The sequence below is a fragment of the Perognathus longimembris genome, chromosome 20 (genome assembly GCF_023159225.1).
Source record: "Perognathus longimembris pacificus isolate PPM17 chromosome 20, ASM2315922v1, whole genome shotgun sequence".
In the NCBI taxonomy this organism is placed as follows: domain Eukaryota; kingdom Metazoa; phylum Chordata; class Mammalia; order Rodentia; family Heteromyidae; genus Perognathus; species Perognathus longimembris.
The window spans coordinates 42,077,158-42,095,197 of NC_063180.1; the positions used below are offsets into that span (position 1 = coordinate 42,077,158).

The window sequence follows — 18,040 nt, forward strand, 5'->3', positions numbered from 1 at the left end:
CTACAACAAGAAGTGTATCAATATCCAGATGTCTGGAATTTGTAATTCATCTGTTAATATAAAATCAGTTATGGGCAAATGTTATATTTTTTATGTTTACACTTGATATTTATTTAGAGCTTCTCCTTGGTTCATGAATTGAATTTGCTACTCAAGTTTTGACACTTATTCTTTAAGAAAGAAAAGATTAATACCTGGCATGGTGGCCTATAGTCTTAACTACTTTGGAGCCTGGGGCAGGAGGATTACAATTAAAAGACCAGTCCTGACAAGTTTAACTAGATCTTATCTCAAAAACAAGATAACAAAAGGGCTGGAGGTATGACTCTGGTGGAGGAAGAAGGGAAGAAATTGTACAACTAACTGTAATGAAAGTTATCAGCTGGTCAGCATTTATAAGCAGGAAGAAGGGTAATAAAAAACACTTACCTAGAGACAGTACATATTTAAGGGAGAAAACTATGCCTGTAATTCCAGCTAAGCAGGAAGCTGATAGAGGAGGATTATATGTTTAAGGCCAAACTCTGCAACATAGTGAGGCCCTTCCTTAAACTACAAAGTGGGCCAGAAAAAACAAAATAGCTTCACTTAGTAAGCTTAGTGTAGCTTGGTATAATACTTGCCTTACTTGTGTGAAACCCTGAGTTTAATACAAACAAGTCAATTCCTTTCAGTCTATACTACTTGGTATATAATAAAATTATTTAGATAAATTTTCTCTAGAACTGTAGCATATAACCAGAAACTACTGGCTGTTACTCTTTTTACTTGCTATTATTATTATTATTATTTTGAGGTCCTGGAGATTGAACCCAGGGTGCTCTGCCTCTGAGGTAACTCCACCTATGTCTTTTATCATCCAGTACTTTCTTGGCTGCTCCGTCACCTTGTAGTCAAGGTGATAATACTTAAATTCCACCTCATTCCTTCCAGATCCCTATTTACTCACTTTCTTTTCTATAACCTTGATCACTTTCTAGTATCTCTTGGAATGTAAATGTCATAAAGGTATTGGTTTTAGACTAATATCTTAGAAATATTAGGTTCTCAGTGTTTGTTGGAACCAATCTGTTTCATGGTCTATTTTGTGGCTCTTCTTTGATGTTGATTCCATTGAGTCCAAGTAGTTCCTGGAATCCTTACAAATTCAGGTAAAGTTTTTGTTCCAGCATTCCCAGGAAAAGTCATGAAATTCATTATGATTGAACTTCATTAATTGCCAAGTTTAGCCTTTGACCAGCCAACCATTGCCAGGAGAATGCAGTGCACTGTCTGGTCTAGCCTTTGATCATATACTCTAACCGATTCTGGAGATAAAGCTACAAAAATATCTGCTGGGGAAGTAGAAGCTGCTGAATAAATATTCAAGAAATGTGTACTAGCTTACACACAGAATATAACTAGTTTGTACAAAATGTGGTCTGTGTATCTGCTGAGATGTCAGCAGATGGTCTTTGACCACACCCCATTACATTTTGAAACTTAAATATGGGGCCTTTTTAGGTGAGTGGAGTGGATAATGGCCTGAATGCAGGGCATAGCTTTTTCCACTCAGAACTGGCACTCAAGGCTGGGAATGTGGCCTAGTGGTAACTTGCCTAGCATGCATGAAGCCCTGGATTTGATTCCTCAGCACCACAGAAACAGAAAAAGCTAGAAGTGGTGCTGTGGCTCAAGAGGTAGAGTGCTAGCCTTGAGCAAAAGAAGCCAGGGACAGTGCTCAGTCCCTGAGCCCAAGACTGGAGCTGTTCCTCCATTTCTGGCTTTTTGCTAGTTAGTTGGAGATAGCCTTTTCTACCCATGCTGGCTTCACACCGGATCTGTAAAATTTGTCTACGGCTCATGTCTAAATTTTATTAGCATAATGCATTCTGTAAATCTTTAAGCAAGAGATACTTTATGGAACAACTTTCCAAAATTCCTTCAATGTGGAACAATTTTCCCTCTTGAAATACCACAACTGCATTCTTCTAGACCTATCAGAAATATTGGCATTCGGTTAGATTGAGTTAGAAAGTTGAAGAAAAGCATCAAATAATAAAAGCAGCTGGGTGCCAGTGCCCCATGTCTGTCATCCTAGCTACTCAGGAGGCTGAGATCTAAGGATCATGGTTCAAAGCCAGCCTGGAACAGGAAAGTCTGTGAGACTTTTATCTCAAATTAACCACTGCAAAACCAGAAATGGGGCTGTGGCTTTAAGTAGTAGAGTGCTAGCCTTGCACAACAGAGCTCAGAGACTGGGCCTAAGCCCCGTTGAGTTCAAACCCAAAAAAAGACCAAAAAAAGAAAAGGTCTGGGAAAAGAATAAAAGCAAACCAAAATATATTTTAAGTTCACACTTACTTGAAGAACAAAATTTTTTGGTGGTTACTAGGGTTTGAACATGACCTGGAACTTGCTAATAAGCAAGTGCTCTACTACTGAACAGAACCCTCAAACAATACTTGTTTTTTAGCAGTTATTTTTCTATTCCTGTCCATGCATGCATCTGGACTGCAGCCCCCTATTTTAGGCTTTCTGTTGTTGTTGGGTAATCAGGCATACACCACCATATCCACCTTCAAGAGTCTTGTGGACTTTCTGTTGGAGCTAGCCTGGTACCATGTTCCTACCATTCTTTGCTTCTCAGGTTGCTAGGATTACGGCATATATCACCGACACTCATCCTGAAGAAAACAAATTTATAGGTCCCTAAACACTAATATATAGAAAAGTCTTTCGAATGATACATTTTTCTGGTTTGGGAGGTGAAAGGAAGAGGACATTTTGTCAAATGATTCTGAAGTTTCTGTGTTTATAGGGTATTTTAATTTCAAGGAAGAATAATACTTCAGATTACATAAGAAAAGTTTATTGTAAAGCTATGTGGGGGTGAAAAACAAAATGAAAAAGTTAGGATTATAAACTTTATTTGATTAGTTAAGTCTTTTCTCTCCTCTGTGGCACTTTGTGTCTTTGTAAGCATCTGTTATGTTTGTTTCTAGTTACAACCCTAGTTAAAAAACCTTCCTCCATCTCCCATGTTTCAGACTTTAAAATCCCCCAAGAAACTGATTTGGATTGATTGCGGTTAAACTGTCACTGATGAGTGGATCCCTTCATTGGCTGCCAGAAGTTAGGCTACCCATTGGAAAATTATGCTTTCTGTGATTACTCTGCTGTTGTTGAGTGCAGAGAATAGCTTAGAGCTACTTCTGTGCTAAGTGGAGAGGACTGGGAATACCCAACTGGAAGGGGAAGGCATATGGTGTTGGTTACCATGACTAAATGTCCAGTATATGCAGAAGAGAGGAATAAGATGAAGGCCATGGCACTCATAAAATGTATCTAGATAGAAGTATACAAACTGAAGTTGTGCAACTGTTGCCTGTATAAGCAGTTAATACAGTGAAAATTTTAAAATCACATGAAAGTGAAATTTCTAACTAGAGGCATGAATAAGATATTAAGTTGTTCAGGAGTAGCTAATTAAACTTTAAAAAGTTTCTTCTATGCAATGTAATAGTAATGTAGAAATGATTTAAAGATTTAAATACTTAAAAGATAAACAATATCAGGATTGCATTCAAATAAATGCATAAGTAATAGGTAAATAATATTGGAGGGAGGATAGAGTTTTCCCTAGGATAAACCCACAGGAAATTATTAGGATTTTATTGTGGGGACTCAGAGCAAAAAGCTTATTACACTAATTGGCAAAATAAACTAAGGGGAGGCTTTTGCAATGTGTGACCATATTATGTTTCTTTACCACATGAAGAACTACTGGAAAGAATTTGTGTGTGGATAGCGATGTTTATTTCCACTGAGCCATTTTACAATATTACTATCGTCCATATTCTCTCACATTTTTGTAAATGACTATGCCTTAATCTCTCACTGTATATTACTAACAAATATTGTTATACCTTAAAGCTTTGCTTTTTATTTCTTCCTCACTGAGAACATGGAACCAATGAGAAGATAACTTCTGAAGAGTTCTATCATGTGTAAATTTCTTTCCCACCTCTCTATATCTCTGCCCATGATGCTCTGGCTCTGTTGTTCTGTGACTGTACGTGGTCATTAAACTTGGTTTATAACTTGCTAGGTTAGTATGAGTCCTGTTTCTTAACCTCTTCTTCACTTTGGGTAGTCTGATTAGCCTGCCAACGGTGAAGAGTAGGTGGGCCAGATAAAATATTTACTATACTTTTAGCTTGCAAGTTGCCTAAGAATCTGTATTGGCCCATCCAGTTAGTCTATCAGGAGGCTAGCTTCTAAATTCATAAACTGATTTGAGAAATAATGTAAAGATAAAATAGATGGAAGCATAGACAAGGTTACTAAAGATGAATTTTTAGGAACTTGTAATTAGGATATAATGAAATGAAACCAAAGGCTTTGTATAGCTAAAGTTGAATAGTGTTGTATGTTACAACCATGTCTTATTTCTGTTCTGTGTGAGTGGGAAAATTCAGAAGCAATTTGTCTTACTGCAGACAAGTAAGCCAGGTTTTATTATGAAATATTTAGCACCATGAAAACTTTAAAAACTTATTAGTAAGAGGATGTCAAGAGTATGTTCTATGGATCTATACATATACATAAATATGCACATAAAATATTACATTAGTTTTTCTATAAGGTATATAAAAAATTGGAAAAGCAGTGTATACTCAATGTGAAGAATTTAAACAGAAATTACAAAGCATTTTTAATTCCTGTTTTGATTTCTCAGTGTGTAAAATGTAAATTTACTTGTGATCTCCATTTCAAAATTTTATTAATTTTTTTTTTTGCCAGTCCTGGGGTTTGAACTCAGGGCCTGAGCACTATCCCTGGCTTCTTTTTGCTCAGGGCTAGCATTCTACCACTTGAGCCACAGCGCCACTTCCACCTTTTTCTATATATGTGGTACTGAGGAATGAACCCAGGGTTTCATGTATATGAGGCGAGCACTTTACCAACTAGGCCGTATTCTCAGCCCCTATTTTTCATTTAATATTTTATGACTATCCTCATGTCATCATTCTTTCCTAGAAACTTCCATTATAAAGATATCTGTTCAAAGCAGTGCTAATTTATTCATGATACAGTGTATGGTTTTTTTGTTTGTTTGTTTGTTTGTTTTTGCCAGTCCTGGGCCTTGGACTCAGGGCCTGAGCACTGTCCCTGGCTTCTTTTTGCTCAAGGCTAGCACTCTGCCACTTGAGTTACAGCGCCACTCCTGGCCATTTTTCTGTATATGTGGTGCTGGGGAATCGAACCCAGGGCTTCAAGTATACAAGGCAAGCGCTCTTGCCACTAGGCCATATCCCCAGCCCCCAGTGTATGTGTTTTTTAGAGAACATATTTTCTATAATCTTAGTCGGTAGCCTAATGATGTAGCTACATCATTCTAGTTATGTTTTTTATAATTACATTGTTTTCAGGTTTTGTTTTGAGTAAAACAGAATTCATTAAAGATCTAAGGCTGACATTTGAAGATAGGGCTTAGTTTCGCTTTTCCTAAGACAGCAAAAATACTCTCTAACAGAAGACTATTTTTAGCTTTCTGCTGGTGAGGTAGAATACCAAATATTTTTAGAGCAGTTGAAAATACAGCTTAGATTCTCAGTGTCCCTATCATCAGAACTTAAAACCTTATTTTGTGTATCTAGGTTTTGTGTTCCAGTGTTTTGAATTTATATAGTTTGTAACATTTTCTTTCTTTCTTCCTTTCTTTCTTTCTTTCTTTTTGCCAGTCCTGGGGCATGGATTCAGGGCCTAAGTACTGCTGTCCCTAGCTTCTTTTTGCTCAAGGCTAGCCCTCTCTACCTCTTGAGCCACAGTACCACTTCTGGCTTTTTCTTTTTTATGTGGTGCTGAGGAATTGAACCCAGGGCTTCATGCATGCTAGGCAAGCACTCTATTGCTAAGCCACATTCCCAGCCCTCATTTTCTCTTTCACCTACTTTATTTCACCATGGAACAATATGTCAGAAGGATGGGAGAGTGAAATTTTTTTCTTTTTTTTAAAAAAATTATTAAGTAGTTGTACAAAGAGACTGCAGTTCCATAAGTCAGATTATGATGAGTTCAATGCATCTTGGTCAATATGTTCTCCCCATTATTCCATTTCCCATTCCTACCCTCAAGTCACATAGTTCAATATTTATGTAAAGTACATTGCATAGAATGGATGCATTTGCTTCCCTCCCTTTACTCATGTGCCCTCCCCTACAACATGGCCCTCTTTCTAACTTTCTTGTCTTTTGCTTTCTGGCTTAATATCACTTAGCATAATATTTTTAAGGTTCATCCATGTTGTGATATGTATCAGATTTTTTTCTTTTTATGGTGGAATAATATTCTGTTGTACATATACATACTACATTTAGTTTGTTCATCTCTTGATGGGCATAAATTGTTTCCCCCCTTCAGCTATTGTGAATAAAGCTGCTGTGAACATCAGCATACAAATATCTGAATCTTCTTTCCATTTCTACTCATTCATAGTTTCTCTGATACATAGACATGTGGATGGATAGATAGATAGATAGATAGATAGATAGATAGATAGATAGATAGATAGATATGAGGTACATACATAGATAGAAATATGGACCAGAATTGCTGGTTCAGTTCTGTGTTTAACTTCATGAGCAATCATCAGACTATCCCATAGTAGCTGTGACCATTTTACATTTCCATCAAGAGGAAGCACCGTATTCTTTGGTCAACTTCTTGGAGTTTTCTAAAAAGTACTCAGAGAGGTGGAAGACTGTGTCTGCTAAAGAGAGGGAAATATGAAGACATGGCCAAGGCAGACAAAGCTCCTTATGAAAGAGAAACAAAAACCTACATCCCCCCTAAAGGGGAAACAAAAAAGAAGTTCAAGGATCCCAAGAGGCCTCCTTCCGCCTTCTTGTTCTGTTCTGAGTATCACCCTAAAATCAAGGGGAAGCACCCTGGCCTGTCTATTGATGATGTTGCGAAAAAACTGGGAGAGATGTGGAACAACACTGCCGCAGATGACAAGCAGCCTTATGGAAAGAAGGCGGCTAAGCTGAAGGAAAAACATGCAAAGGATATCGCTGCCTACCAAGCTAAAGGAAAACCTGATGCAGCAAAAAAGGAGGTTGTGAAGGCTGAAAAGAGAAAGAAAAAGGAGGAAGAGGAGGATGAGGAGGAGGATGAATAATTGGTCCTAGTGCAGTTTTTTTCTTGTCTATAAAGCATTTAACCCCCTGTACACAACTCACTGCTTTTAAAGAAAAGAAATTGAAATGTAAGGCTGTGTAAGATTTGTTTTTAAACTGGACAGTGTCTTTTTTGTATAGTTAACACACTACCGAATGGATCTTTAGATAGCCCTGTCCTGGTGGTATTTCCAGGAGCCACTAACCTTGCCTGGTACAGAATAGGGGTTGTAAATTGACATGAAAATTTAAAGCAGGTTCTTGTTGGTGCACAGTGCAAAATAGTTATGTATGGGGACAGTAGTTTTTTCATCTTTAGTTGTCTGACACAGCTTATACAAAATAATTGTTCTGTTAATTAAATACCACTGTAATTTTTTTAAAAAGTTGCAGCTGTTTTGTTGACATTCTGAATGCTTCTAAGTAAATACAATTTTTTATTAGTAAAAAAAAGGAAAAAGTGTTCTTGCAGCATGTAAAGCAGAAATGCAAATCTAGCCTATAAAAAATACTTCTGGCATGACAGAACTTTAGATCAGTGCTCTTTTTCTGTTTTCTCATAATGGTGCATTTTTACAGATTTTTAAAATTCAGCCCCTTTTTCATCTTTTTGTGCAGATTTTTCATATGACATACTACAGTGGGTGGTAGTTGTTGAGGAAGTACTGTTTGCAGTAGAAGTATACTCAGGTTTGAACTAGCCAACTTCAGCTGCATTATCAGCACATCTCAGCCACAGGCCAAGAACTCCTTGGTAATATTTCTCGGTGATCCTTTTGTTGTGGAAAATTGGGAAATGGAGGCAGGGGATTATGAGTTTGAGTTTAGTCTAAAATAATGACTTTAGATAAAATTCTTCATTTGCCATGAAGACCAAATATTATCTCACCTGTGCATATCTCAGGATGGGTTGTTACTGAGATCAGAAACCCTCTTGTATATAAATAGGTTTATTGTATTTTAAGTAAAATTAGTATGCATTTACAGAAATGTACTTTTGGGGTTGTAACCATACATGATTTAAATAATTTTTACTAATTTCTGTTTATGTATTGTCAGAATTTAAATCCTAATGTAATTACTTTAAGAACTAGCCCTTTCTGAACTTATCTGTTTGTTCTATTACATGCAGTATACTTCTTACTTTTTAGTGCTTTGCCTTGTTATAGGATACATCCTGGTTAATTAAAGATGTGTTTTGGGGCTGGGAATATGACCTAGTGGTAGAGTGCTTGCCTCGTGTATGTGAAGCCCTGGGTTCAATTCCTCAGCTCCACATATATAGAAAAGGCCAGAAGTGGTGCTGTGGCTCAAGTGGCAGAGGGCTAGCCTTGAGCAAAAAAGAAGCCAGGGACAGTGCTCAGGCCCTGAGTTCAAACTCCAGGACTGGCAAAAAAAAAAAAAAAGTGTTGTTTTTGTTTTGTTTTGTTTTTTTACTATTGCCTACTGTTTTGATGAATTTGAAGTTCATTAAAAACATAATTCTTGTCTTTTTTAGCATCAGACAACAGTCAGCGCTTTCGAGAAACCTGTTTTGCGTTTGCATTGACACCACAACAAGTGCAGCAAATCAGTAGTTCCATGTAAGTTGTCTTCCTATATGATTGGAGTTTGCAGTTGAGTACTACCTATACTAAATGAATTTTGAAACACAATTGTTGGAGATACAGCTCAGCATTAGACCACTTGCCTAGCATATGTAAGGTCCAGGGTTCAAGTCTCAGCACCAAAAATAAATTTGAAAACCAAACTGTGTTGTTGGGTGAGTTAATGTTATTGTCATGCAAAATTAGTGTTGAAAATACTATTAGTGTTATTTACTTTATAAGCTAACATATTTGAAAAATTGAAAAACTTTTCCAATGCAGCTGTCTCTTTTATATACTTACTTCTAAATAATTGTAATTCTTATTCTATTTTAGGGATATTTCTGGGACCAAATGTGACTTCACAGTGCAGGTCCAGTTAAGGTACAGTGTTCAAATTTTAAAACACAATATTCATACTCACTAGAGATTCATAAAAATTGGTCTTATTTCCAATAAACTTTTTAAAAAAAATATTGGGTTTAGATATTTTAGTAAGGGAAAATTGACAGCTTCAGCTAATGTTTTCTATAAAATTAGACTGGGCACCAGTTGCTCACAACTGTAATCCTAGCTATTCAAGAGGCTGGGATCTGAGGATCACAGTTGGCAACCAGCTGGGCAGGAAATTCCTGAGACTTTTTTCTCCAATTAACCACAAAAACCAGAAGTGGAGCTGTGGCTCAAGTAGAGCGCTAGCTAGCCTTGACCAAAAAAAAAAAAAAAGAACAATTCCCAGACCTTGAGTTCAAGCCCCCAGAACAGGCACATTTTTGGTTGTTGTTGGTTTGTTTGTTTGCCAGTCCTGGGGCTTGGACTCAGGGCCTGAGCACTGTCCCTGTCTTTTTGCTCAAGGCTAGCACTCTGCCACTTGAGCCACAGCGCCACTTCTGGCTATTTACTATATATGTGGTGCTGAGGAATGGAACCTAGGGCTTCCTGTATACGAGGCAAGCATTCTTGCCACTAGGCCATATTCCCAGCCCACTTTTTTTTTTTTTTTTTTTTTTTTAAAGAAAAAAGAGAAATACTGGTGAACTCAGCCAAGGTACTGTAGCTCAACTTGGTAGTCCTGACTACTTGGGAGACAGGTCAAGGGACCCTGGTTCCAGGCTATCAGGCAAAAAGTTGAGATTTCATCTCCACTCACGGCTGGGTATGGTGACTTGCACCTGTCATTTACCTCCCAGATATATGGATGGAGAAGCAAAAATAGGATGATCAAAGCCCAGGCCAGCCTAGGTAGAGGAGACCCTACCTCAAAACTAACTGTGAAAAGGAATTGTGTGTGTGTACCTCAAGTTGTAGAGCCTGTCTGGCAAGCTAGAAGCCCTGGGTTCAGTCCCCAGTACCTTAAAGAGAGAATGCTAGTGAGCTCTTTCAAAATAACAGCTTCTCAAAAGGAAGGTCCTTACTAATTCTTAAATCTTCAGAGTCACGTGGACTAACAAACATCACATATTCAAATTTACCTTGCCCTGTATTTTAAATAATTTGAATATGCTCTAATTTAAAACCCATATTAAACATCTCTTGGAAGTTTTCAAAGAGGCACAGATTTTTCCAATATAGGTCCACAGATCCCTCTTCTTGGCACATTCATTTTTTTCTTAGGGTATCCAAGAAATCTTTTTTGCTAATGCCTTTCTTTTGCTAATATAAACCAACTTTATACTACTATGTGTGAACCTAAGTGTTCCACAATGTTTTTGTTGGAATAGAGGTAGAAAATAAAATAAAAGCTGGGTGCCAGTGGCTTACATCTGTAGTCCTAGCTACACTGGAGGCTGAAATCTGAGTATTGAAGTTCAAAGTCAGCCAGGGCAGGAAACTCTTGTTTCCAGTTAACCTACCAGAAAGCTGGAAGTGGGGCTGTGGCTCAAATGGTAGAGCACTACTAGCCTGGTTCACAAAAGCTCAGGGACACGCCCAGGCCCTGAATTCAATCCCTAGGACTGACACCAAAAAGAGAAAAGAAAATTGTTTTCTTCAGTTAACTATTCTCCCTATATTGTGGAGAAGATAAACAGCCTTGTATCAGTAATCAGATACTAATTGTGTACAAATTGTAAGCTCACTAGTAAGTCTTAGAACCATGGGAAAACAGTTGATCTCTGCTCTAAAATAGCAGAATTAAAAACAGAAAGCAAAAGAGAAATTGAGATGAAAAATTCTTTGAAAGATATGACTACACTTCCTCATTTCTACACCAAAAACATTATAAAAGGCCCTTACCCAGCAGACAATTGAAGTCTTGAATCTGGAAGGTACTGACAATGATTGCTCTATAAAACACATACTTATCCTTTTTGGAGCAGACTGATAATTACTGGATTTAGGACAAAAATGTGACACCTTCATAACTGCATATTGCTGCTGTCGTTTGCACTTCCTGCCTCAACCATTGGCTTGATATTTAGTACTTTTACGTGGCATTATCTTTAAAAATAGCAGTTTTTAACCTACATCCTCATTTGGAGATTCATATGCATAGTACCATTGTCCCATTCTTATTCCCTTCGATCCATAACACATACATACTATGAACTAAAGTTGTGTTGCTTTTATCTCATTAGTATATTTGACTTCTAGGTTCCTTTTCACTGAAGAAAGGGTCCCAGTGCCAAAACAAATCTTGAGAACAGCAATTCTAGAAGAAAAGATCTAGTTCTATGCTTTTATATTTATATGCAACCATATATCTATAATCTTGCTTCAAAATATAAACCATATGGGCTGGGGATATAGCCTAGTGGCAAGAGTGCCTGCCTGGGATACACGAGGCCCTAGGTTCGATTCCCCAGCACCACATATACAGAAAACGGCCAGAAGCGGCACTGTGGCTCAAGTGGCAGAGTGCTAGCCTTGAGCGGGAAGAAGCCAGGGACAGTGCTCAGGCCCTGAGTCCAAGGCCCAGGACTGGCCAAAAAAAAAAAAAAAAATATATAAACCATATATATAATTAGTTTTGAAGTGAGATTGTCTTTTCCTAAGATAAATCAGCTGTCTAATTTAGAGATTCCAAGAGTTTTAAAAAAGCTTAGCCATTTTAGGGTGGGGGGTCATAGCTTTGGTTTTGTTTTGTTTTTTGCCAGTCCTGGGGCCTGAACTCAGGGCCTGAGCACTGTCCCTGGCTTTTTTTTTGCTCAAGGCTAGCATTCTGCCACTTGAGCCACAGCGCCACTTCTGGCTTTTTCTATAAATGTGGTGCTGAGGAATGGAACCCAGGGCTTCATGTATACGAGGCAAGCACTTTACCACTAGGCCACATTCCCAGCCACGGTAGAGTGCTGTTGGTAGAGTGTTTTGTTGGAATAGAGGTAGAAAATAAAATAAAAGCTGGGTGCCAGTGGCTTACATCTGTAGTCCTAGCTACACTGGAGGCTGAAATCTGAGTATTGAAGTTCAAAGTCAGCCAGGGCAGGAAACTCTTGTTTCCAGTTAACCTACCAGAAAGCTGGAAGTGGGGCTGTGGCTCAAATGGTAGAGCACTACTAGCCTGGTTCACAAAAGCGCAGGGACACGCCCAGACGTGTGGTAGAGTGGTAGAGTGCTTGCCTGGCTAGCATGTGCAAGGTCTTGGATTCAATCCCCTATATCCATTCTAATTTATCTCTAGGATTTCTTGTTTAAAAATAATTTTTATGTGATTTGGTACATGTGCATGCACACACATGCACACACACACACATACATACCTGCTTGCTCTCCTCATTATAAATGTTTAAAGCATGAAAACAATTTAGTCATTATTTTCTTTATTAGACACCTAGTCTGTGCCTGTATCCATTTCCTCATGAACTACTTCACAGAAACTTTCTGCTATTTCCCTTTTTTCTTTTTCCTCTGAAATTTGTTGGGATAGTTTAGTCACTTTGGGTCGGGGGGAGGAGACAGTCCTGGGGCTTGGACTCTGGGCCTGAGCACTGTCCCTTGCTTCTTTTTGCCCAAGTCTAGCACTCTCCCTCTTGAGCCACAGCGCCACTTCTGGCCTATTCTAATGTTTATGTGGTGCTGAGAAATCGAACCCAGGGCTTCATGCATGCTAGGCAAGCACTCTACCACTAAGCCACATTCCCAGCCCTAGATAGTCACTTTTTTACTGTTTTTAGATGTTTACTTTTTAGAATGGGAATCAGCTTGTCATATGAATTGTTCTTTTCTTATAGCTTTAGGCAGCAAAGGTTAATATTTTAAATTATTGCATTGGAAAAATTAAGACTGTAGCATTGCCTTACTGTTGAAGCTTAAATAACTAGCTTGTAAGTCAGGTATGATAGTGAATCCCTGTAATCTCAGTACTCAGGAGGATTCCAAGTTTGGGGCCAAGCTGGGACCCATAGTGATACCCTATCTCATAAGACAAAACAGCTTCCACCTTCCAGAACTGACTTGTAAATAGGAGGTTCTTCCAGGCTAGGAGATGGCCCTCTAAGCTTTCATATGTTTGTTAAGTATATGTCTATAAAAACCTCTATAGATCAGTAAAGCAGTAATTCTTAATTTCCTATGAGCTTATTTTAGAACCTGTGGAATAGGATCACACACACAAAATAAACATATATATTTGTCCTCATAAGTTTTACATTGCAAACTGACTTCCATTTTGTGGAATATATTGACCAGATTGTATGGTTGTCAGGTAAAGACGTCACCCAATAGATGTTGAGTGACAATGTTTGCACGTAACTGTTCTACAGTAGAAGTCAAAGATTGGCTACCATAGCACCCTAAGGTGCTATGTGCATTCTGTAAAAGCTGAATGACCTAAGGTTTTTAATGGGAATAAAAAGTGATAACAAATGAATGTCTTTCATCGCAAATAGTGTTTTCTGCTAAAACCAGAAAAGTGTTTTAATGCAGGTTTAATGCAGGTTTTAGAAATACTATATGCAACAATACCTTTTAGAGATTTATGAGCCTATTTGAAACCTAAATAAATTATCTGTTAAGCTAAATTAAACTTTTTTTCAGCAGTACTAGGACTTGAATTCAGGCATTCAGACTTGCTAGGCTGGTGGTCTGCCACTTGAGTGATACTTCTAGCCCTCCATTTTACTGGTGATTTTATGGAAGGAATCTAGTGAGTCCAGGCTGACCTCAAACTTCAACCCTTCAGATCTCAGTCTTCTGAGTAGTTAAGATTGCCAGTGTGAGCCACAACAACCAGGACTTTCATTGTTTTAATTGTTTAAGTTTATTCAACTATACAGCCACTTGTTTCCTCTGTTAACACCTGTTTCCTTTTAATACATGAGGAAATGTAGTGTTCCTTATCTCACATACTTATTTAAATAATCAAAATCATCATGAAGACAACTAATGCTTGATAGTCACGATTGCTAATTCACATATTTGACAGAATTATTTACAAGTGTTAACACACTTGAACAGTTTTGGTAGGAAAAAGCATGAAACTCTATCAAAACTTAATTACTAAATAAAAGCATCAAACCTTCCAAACATAACTACTGATTGAAATTGACTAGAAACCTTAGTGATAACCCAGTTGGTTAGCACATGTTTGGTATATAATTAAAAGGGGGGGAGGGGCTGGGAATATGGCCCAGTGGCAAGAGTGCTCACCTCATATACATGAAGCCCTGGGTTCGATTCCACAGCACCACATATATAGAAAACGGCAAGAAGTGGCGCTGTGGCTCAAGTGACAGAGTGCTAGCCTTGAGCATAAAAAAAGAAGCCAGGGACAGTGCTCAGGCTCTGAGGTCAAGCTCCAGAACTGGCCCAAAAAAAAAAAAAGTAGGAACCCTATTTCACATTTTTACTACTGTAGGCAGTTTACAGGAGAAAGGGACTGTTGAAACTAAGATGATTTGTGCCACAGGGCATGTTGAGTGGACACTTGCAACACTTGAGGTTGCCACAGCTGCAGCAGGAGGTAGCTATGAAATGATTACAAAAGTACAATATGCACTGCAACTAATTTTATGTTTTTTTTTCTAGCTTAATACTTCATTCTATGTTTGTTTACATTCTCCTGATGATAATGGTGCCTGATATGGTTTATGTGCTTAAGTTTTGATAAAATTTATTTTTGTAGTAGATTTGTGTATATTGCATGATAATAAATGACAAGTTGGACTATTATCTACATGTGTATATATGTCTTGTGACATTGCACTTTCTCCATATTGTTATACATTTCCAAAACTACAACAAAATTTGCATATAGGGCTGGGGATATAGCCTAGTGGCAAGAGTGCCTGCCTCGGATACACGAGGCCCTAGGTTCGATTCCCCAGCACCACATATACAGAAAACGGCCAGAAGCGGCGCTGTGGCTCAAGTGGCAGAGTGCTAGCCTTGAGCGGGAAGAAGCCAGGGACAGTGCTCAGGCCCTGAGTCCAAGGCCCAGGACTGGCCCCCCCAAAAAAAAAATTGCATATAAGTAGATCGTGTAGTTCAAACCCATACTTTTCAAAGATCACTTGTATCTTAAGCCTGTTGGCATATACTTACTCATTGTGTGAATTATTTCATTCTTATCTTGGTTAATGAGGTTTTTTAATAAAAAAAATTAAACTTGATCTGTATTGTGTAGGTTTTGTTTATCAGAAACTAGTTGTCCGCAAGAAGATCATTTCCCGCCCAATCTTTGTGTGAAAGTGAATACAAAACCCTGCAGCCTTCCAGTAAGTTCTAAAGCTATTTTTCAAAACACATTACCAACATAACTATCTAATTAGTAACTACAGCTGTTGTTAATCCTAGTCTTTCATTTGGAAAACATTTTTTTTGGAGATATATATATTTACATGTATGTATAAATGTATTTGTGTAGCTTAATGAAATTCTTTTACAAGTTATGTACTAGGTGAGGTACAGTTAGTTTTGTGCTGGATTTTAGGGAGAGGTATTTTCAGCAGAATCTCACTAGGTTCACTATGGTTGAATGGAAGATTTGAATGGGAATGAGTTGGTTTGGGTTCCTTGGAAGTACTCTTTAGCTGCTTATGAATTGATCCTGATTCTTGAATTTAAGAGATTTCTGTTAGTAACAGGATTAACTGTAATGAGACTACGAGGTTGTCTAGAGAGATAGTAACTCAGGTAACTCTTAACAATAAAGTTTTCTTCTCTGCTTTTTGTTGAAAACATTCTTACTTTCCAGTATGTATTTTATATATCTTTTAAAGAAGTGGAAGTTGAGGTAATTGTAGACATAAGTTGGAATAAATTATATTTCTCCTTAGGGTTACCTTCCACCTACTAAAAATGGTGTGGAACCAAAGCGACCCAGCCGACCAATTAATATCACCTCACTTGTCCGATTGTCCACAACAGTACCAAACACAATTGTTGTTTCTTGGACTGCAGAAATTGGAAGAGTAAGTAATTTTTATTTTTACAAGATTTTCCTAGTATAAGGAACAGTTTATAACCATGACCATGTGAGTTTATATCTAAATTATACTGTAAAATGAGTTGCTAAAGGATTTTTTCCACACAACTATTTTTCTTCATGTTTCCATTTGAAAAATAGGGTCTTGCATTATCCAGTGTTTTATAACTTGATCTTTTCATCCCACAATTTATCAGAAAGGTCTTTCTTGTCATTATATATTTGTTTCCATTATTTTAAATAACTACATCATATTCTGGTAAGAATATGCCATTATTATTTAGTCTATCCCTGTTGTTGAGCACATGGTGTATTGATTTATCCTTTGCTATTCCTAAGAACATTTTGAAAATTACTCTAATCGGTATAGCTTTGCACATATGATATTTTTATTTCAGTAATTATCAGAAGTAGAAGTGCTGTGGCAAAGAACATGCAGAATTTTAAGAAATATTGTGTGTATTGATCAATTTTTATTTTTTTTTAAAGATGCACCGATACACTTTCCCACTTTCAGTGTTTATTTGGGTATCTCTCCACTCTGGTTGGGAATGTGGCTTAGTGGTAGAGCGCTTGCCTTGCATGCATGAAGCCTTGGATTCCATTCCCCAGTACCACATAAGAAAAAACTGGGAGTTGCACTGTGGCTCAAGTGGTAGAGCACTAGTCTTGAGCAAAAGAAGCTCAGGGACAGTGCCCAGGCATTGAGTTCAAGCCCCAGGACTAGGAAAAAAAAACAAAAAACTGCACCTTATATAGCCAAATCTTAGACAATTCTTTGCTTTGTAGATTTTTTTCTTGTCTCCATTATGCTTAGTCTGTTTGCTTTTTCCAAACTTAGGTAAATAAGTTGACCTTCTAGACTTTTACCTTTATTTATTAGGTTTTTTTTTTTTTTGCTAGTCCTGGGCCTTGAACTCAGGGCCTGAGCACTGTCCCAGGCTTCTTTTTTGCTCAAGGCTAGCACTCTGCCACTTGAACCACAGCAGTGCTTCTGGCCTTTTCTCTGTGTATGTGGTGCTGAGGAATGGAACCCAGAGCTTCATGTATATGAGGCAAGCACTCTTGCCACAAGGCCATATCCTCAGTCCCTAGACTTTTACCTTTAAAGAGATTTAATTTAGCTGACCTCTGGTGGCCCACACCTGTAATCCTAGCTACTGAGGAGGCTGAGATCTAAGGATTCATGGTTCAAAGCCAGCCTGGGCAAGAAAGTCTGAGACTCTTATCTCCAATTAACCACCAGAAAACTGGAAGTGGTGCTGTGACTCAAAATAGTCAAGTGCTCGCCTTGAGGGAAAGAGCTCAGAGACAGTTTCGAGGCCATGAGTTAAAGCACCACGACTGACAAAAAAAAAAAAAAAGAAAGAAAGAATTAGTACAGTGCCCGAAGTAAGTGAGCTATTTTGTAATTTCTTGCCCTAAGGCAGAGAAATTTACTTCATTTGGCATTTATTAACTTTGATTATTTGTAGAGACATTACTTAAATACTGGTATAAAAGGGGACATAACGAGTAGGTCGTGTTTTGATTATGCAGAGAATATCTAATGAACTTGATAGCAATTTTGCATACTTGAGAAAAAAGTAATAGACAAAAAATAATAACAATGTAATTACAATATATATACATAGTTGGTGTTACAAAGTACTTTGAAGGGCAAAACAGGAATTCTCTCTTATCTACCCAGAAGTGCCACTGGTAAGTTTTGGGGAAGTTTTGCCGCTAAACCTCTCATGGAATGTTAAATATAATTCCTTACTCTCCTTAGGAATGGCTGTTTTGTTACATGTTTCAACTAGAGTGAACATAGCTTTTTGCTGAACTTGTTGTGGTTTTACTTGATCTCATCTTAAATACTTATATAAAGCCTTAGGGTAAATTTCAAGTTCTGAAGATTTAAGCTGTCAGTGTAGAATTCTAGTGTT

At 37.7% G+C, this 18,040-nt stretch overlaps 1 protein-coding gene and 1 long non-coding RNA gene across 4 annotated transcripts in view; both read left to right on the plus strand.

Moving 5' to 3' along the window:
* The window catches only part of Pias1 (protein inhibitor of activated STAT 1), a 75,803-nt gene that overhangs the window by 26,605 nt on the left and 31,158 nt on the right, over positions 1-18,040 (plus strand). For all 3 annotated transcript variants that reach the window (XM_048368628.1, XM_048368630.1, XM_048368629.1), the window contains exons 3-6: positions 8,662-8,746; positions 9,086-9,133; positions 15,312-15,402; positions 15,964-16,098. In XM_048368628.1, the coding sequence (XP_048224585.1) occupies positions 8,662-8,746; positions 9,086-9,133; positions 15,312-15,402; positions 15,964-16,098 (359 nt within the window). The remainder of the gene's footprint in view (positions 1-8,661; positions 8,747-9,085; positions 9,134-15,311; positions 15,403-15,963; positions 16,099-18,040) is intronic.
* On the plus strand, positions 12,782-14,290 carry LOC125367921. The gene is made up of 2 exons (XR_007214196.1): positions 12,782-13,318; positions 14,112-14,290. It is a non-coding gene; the product is annotated as an uncharacterized LOC125367921 (long non-coding RNA).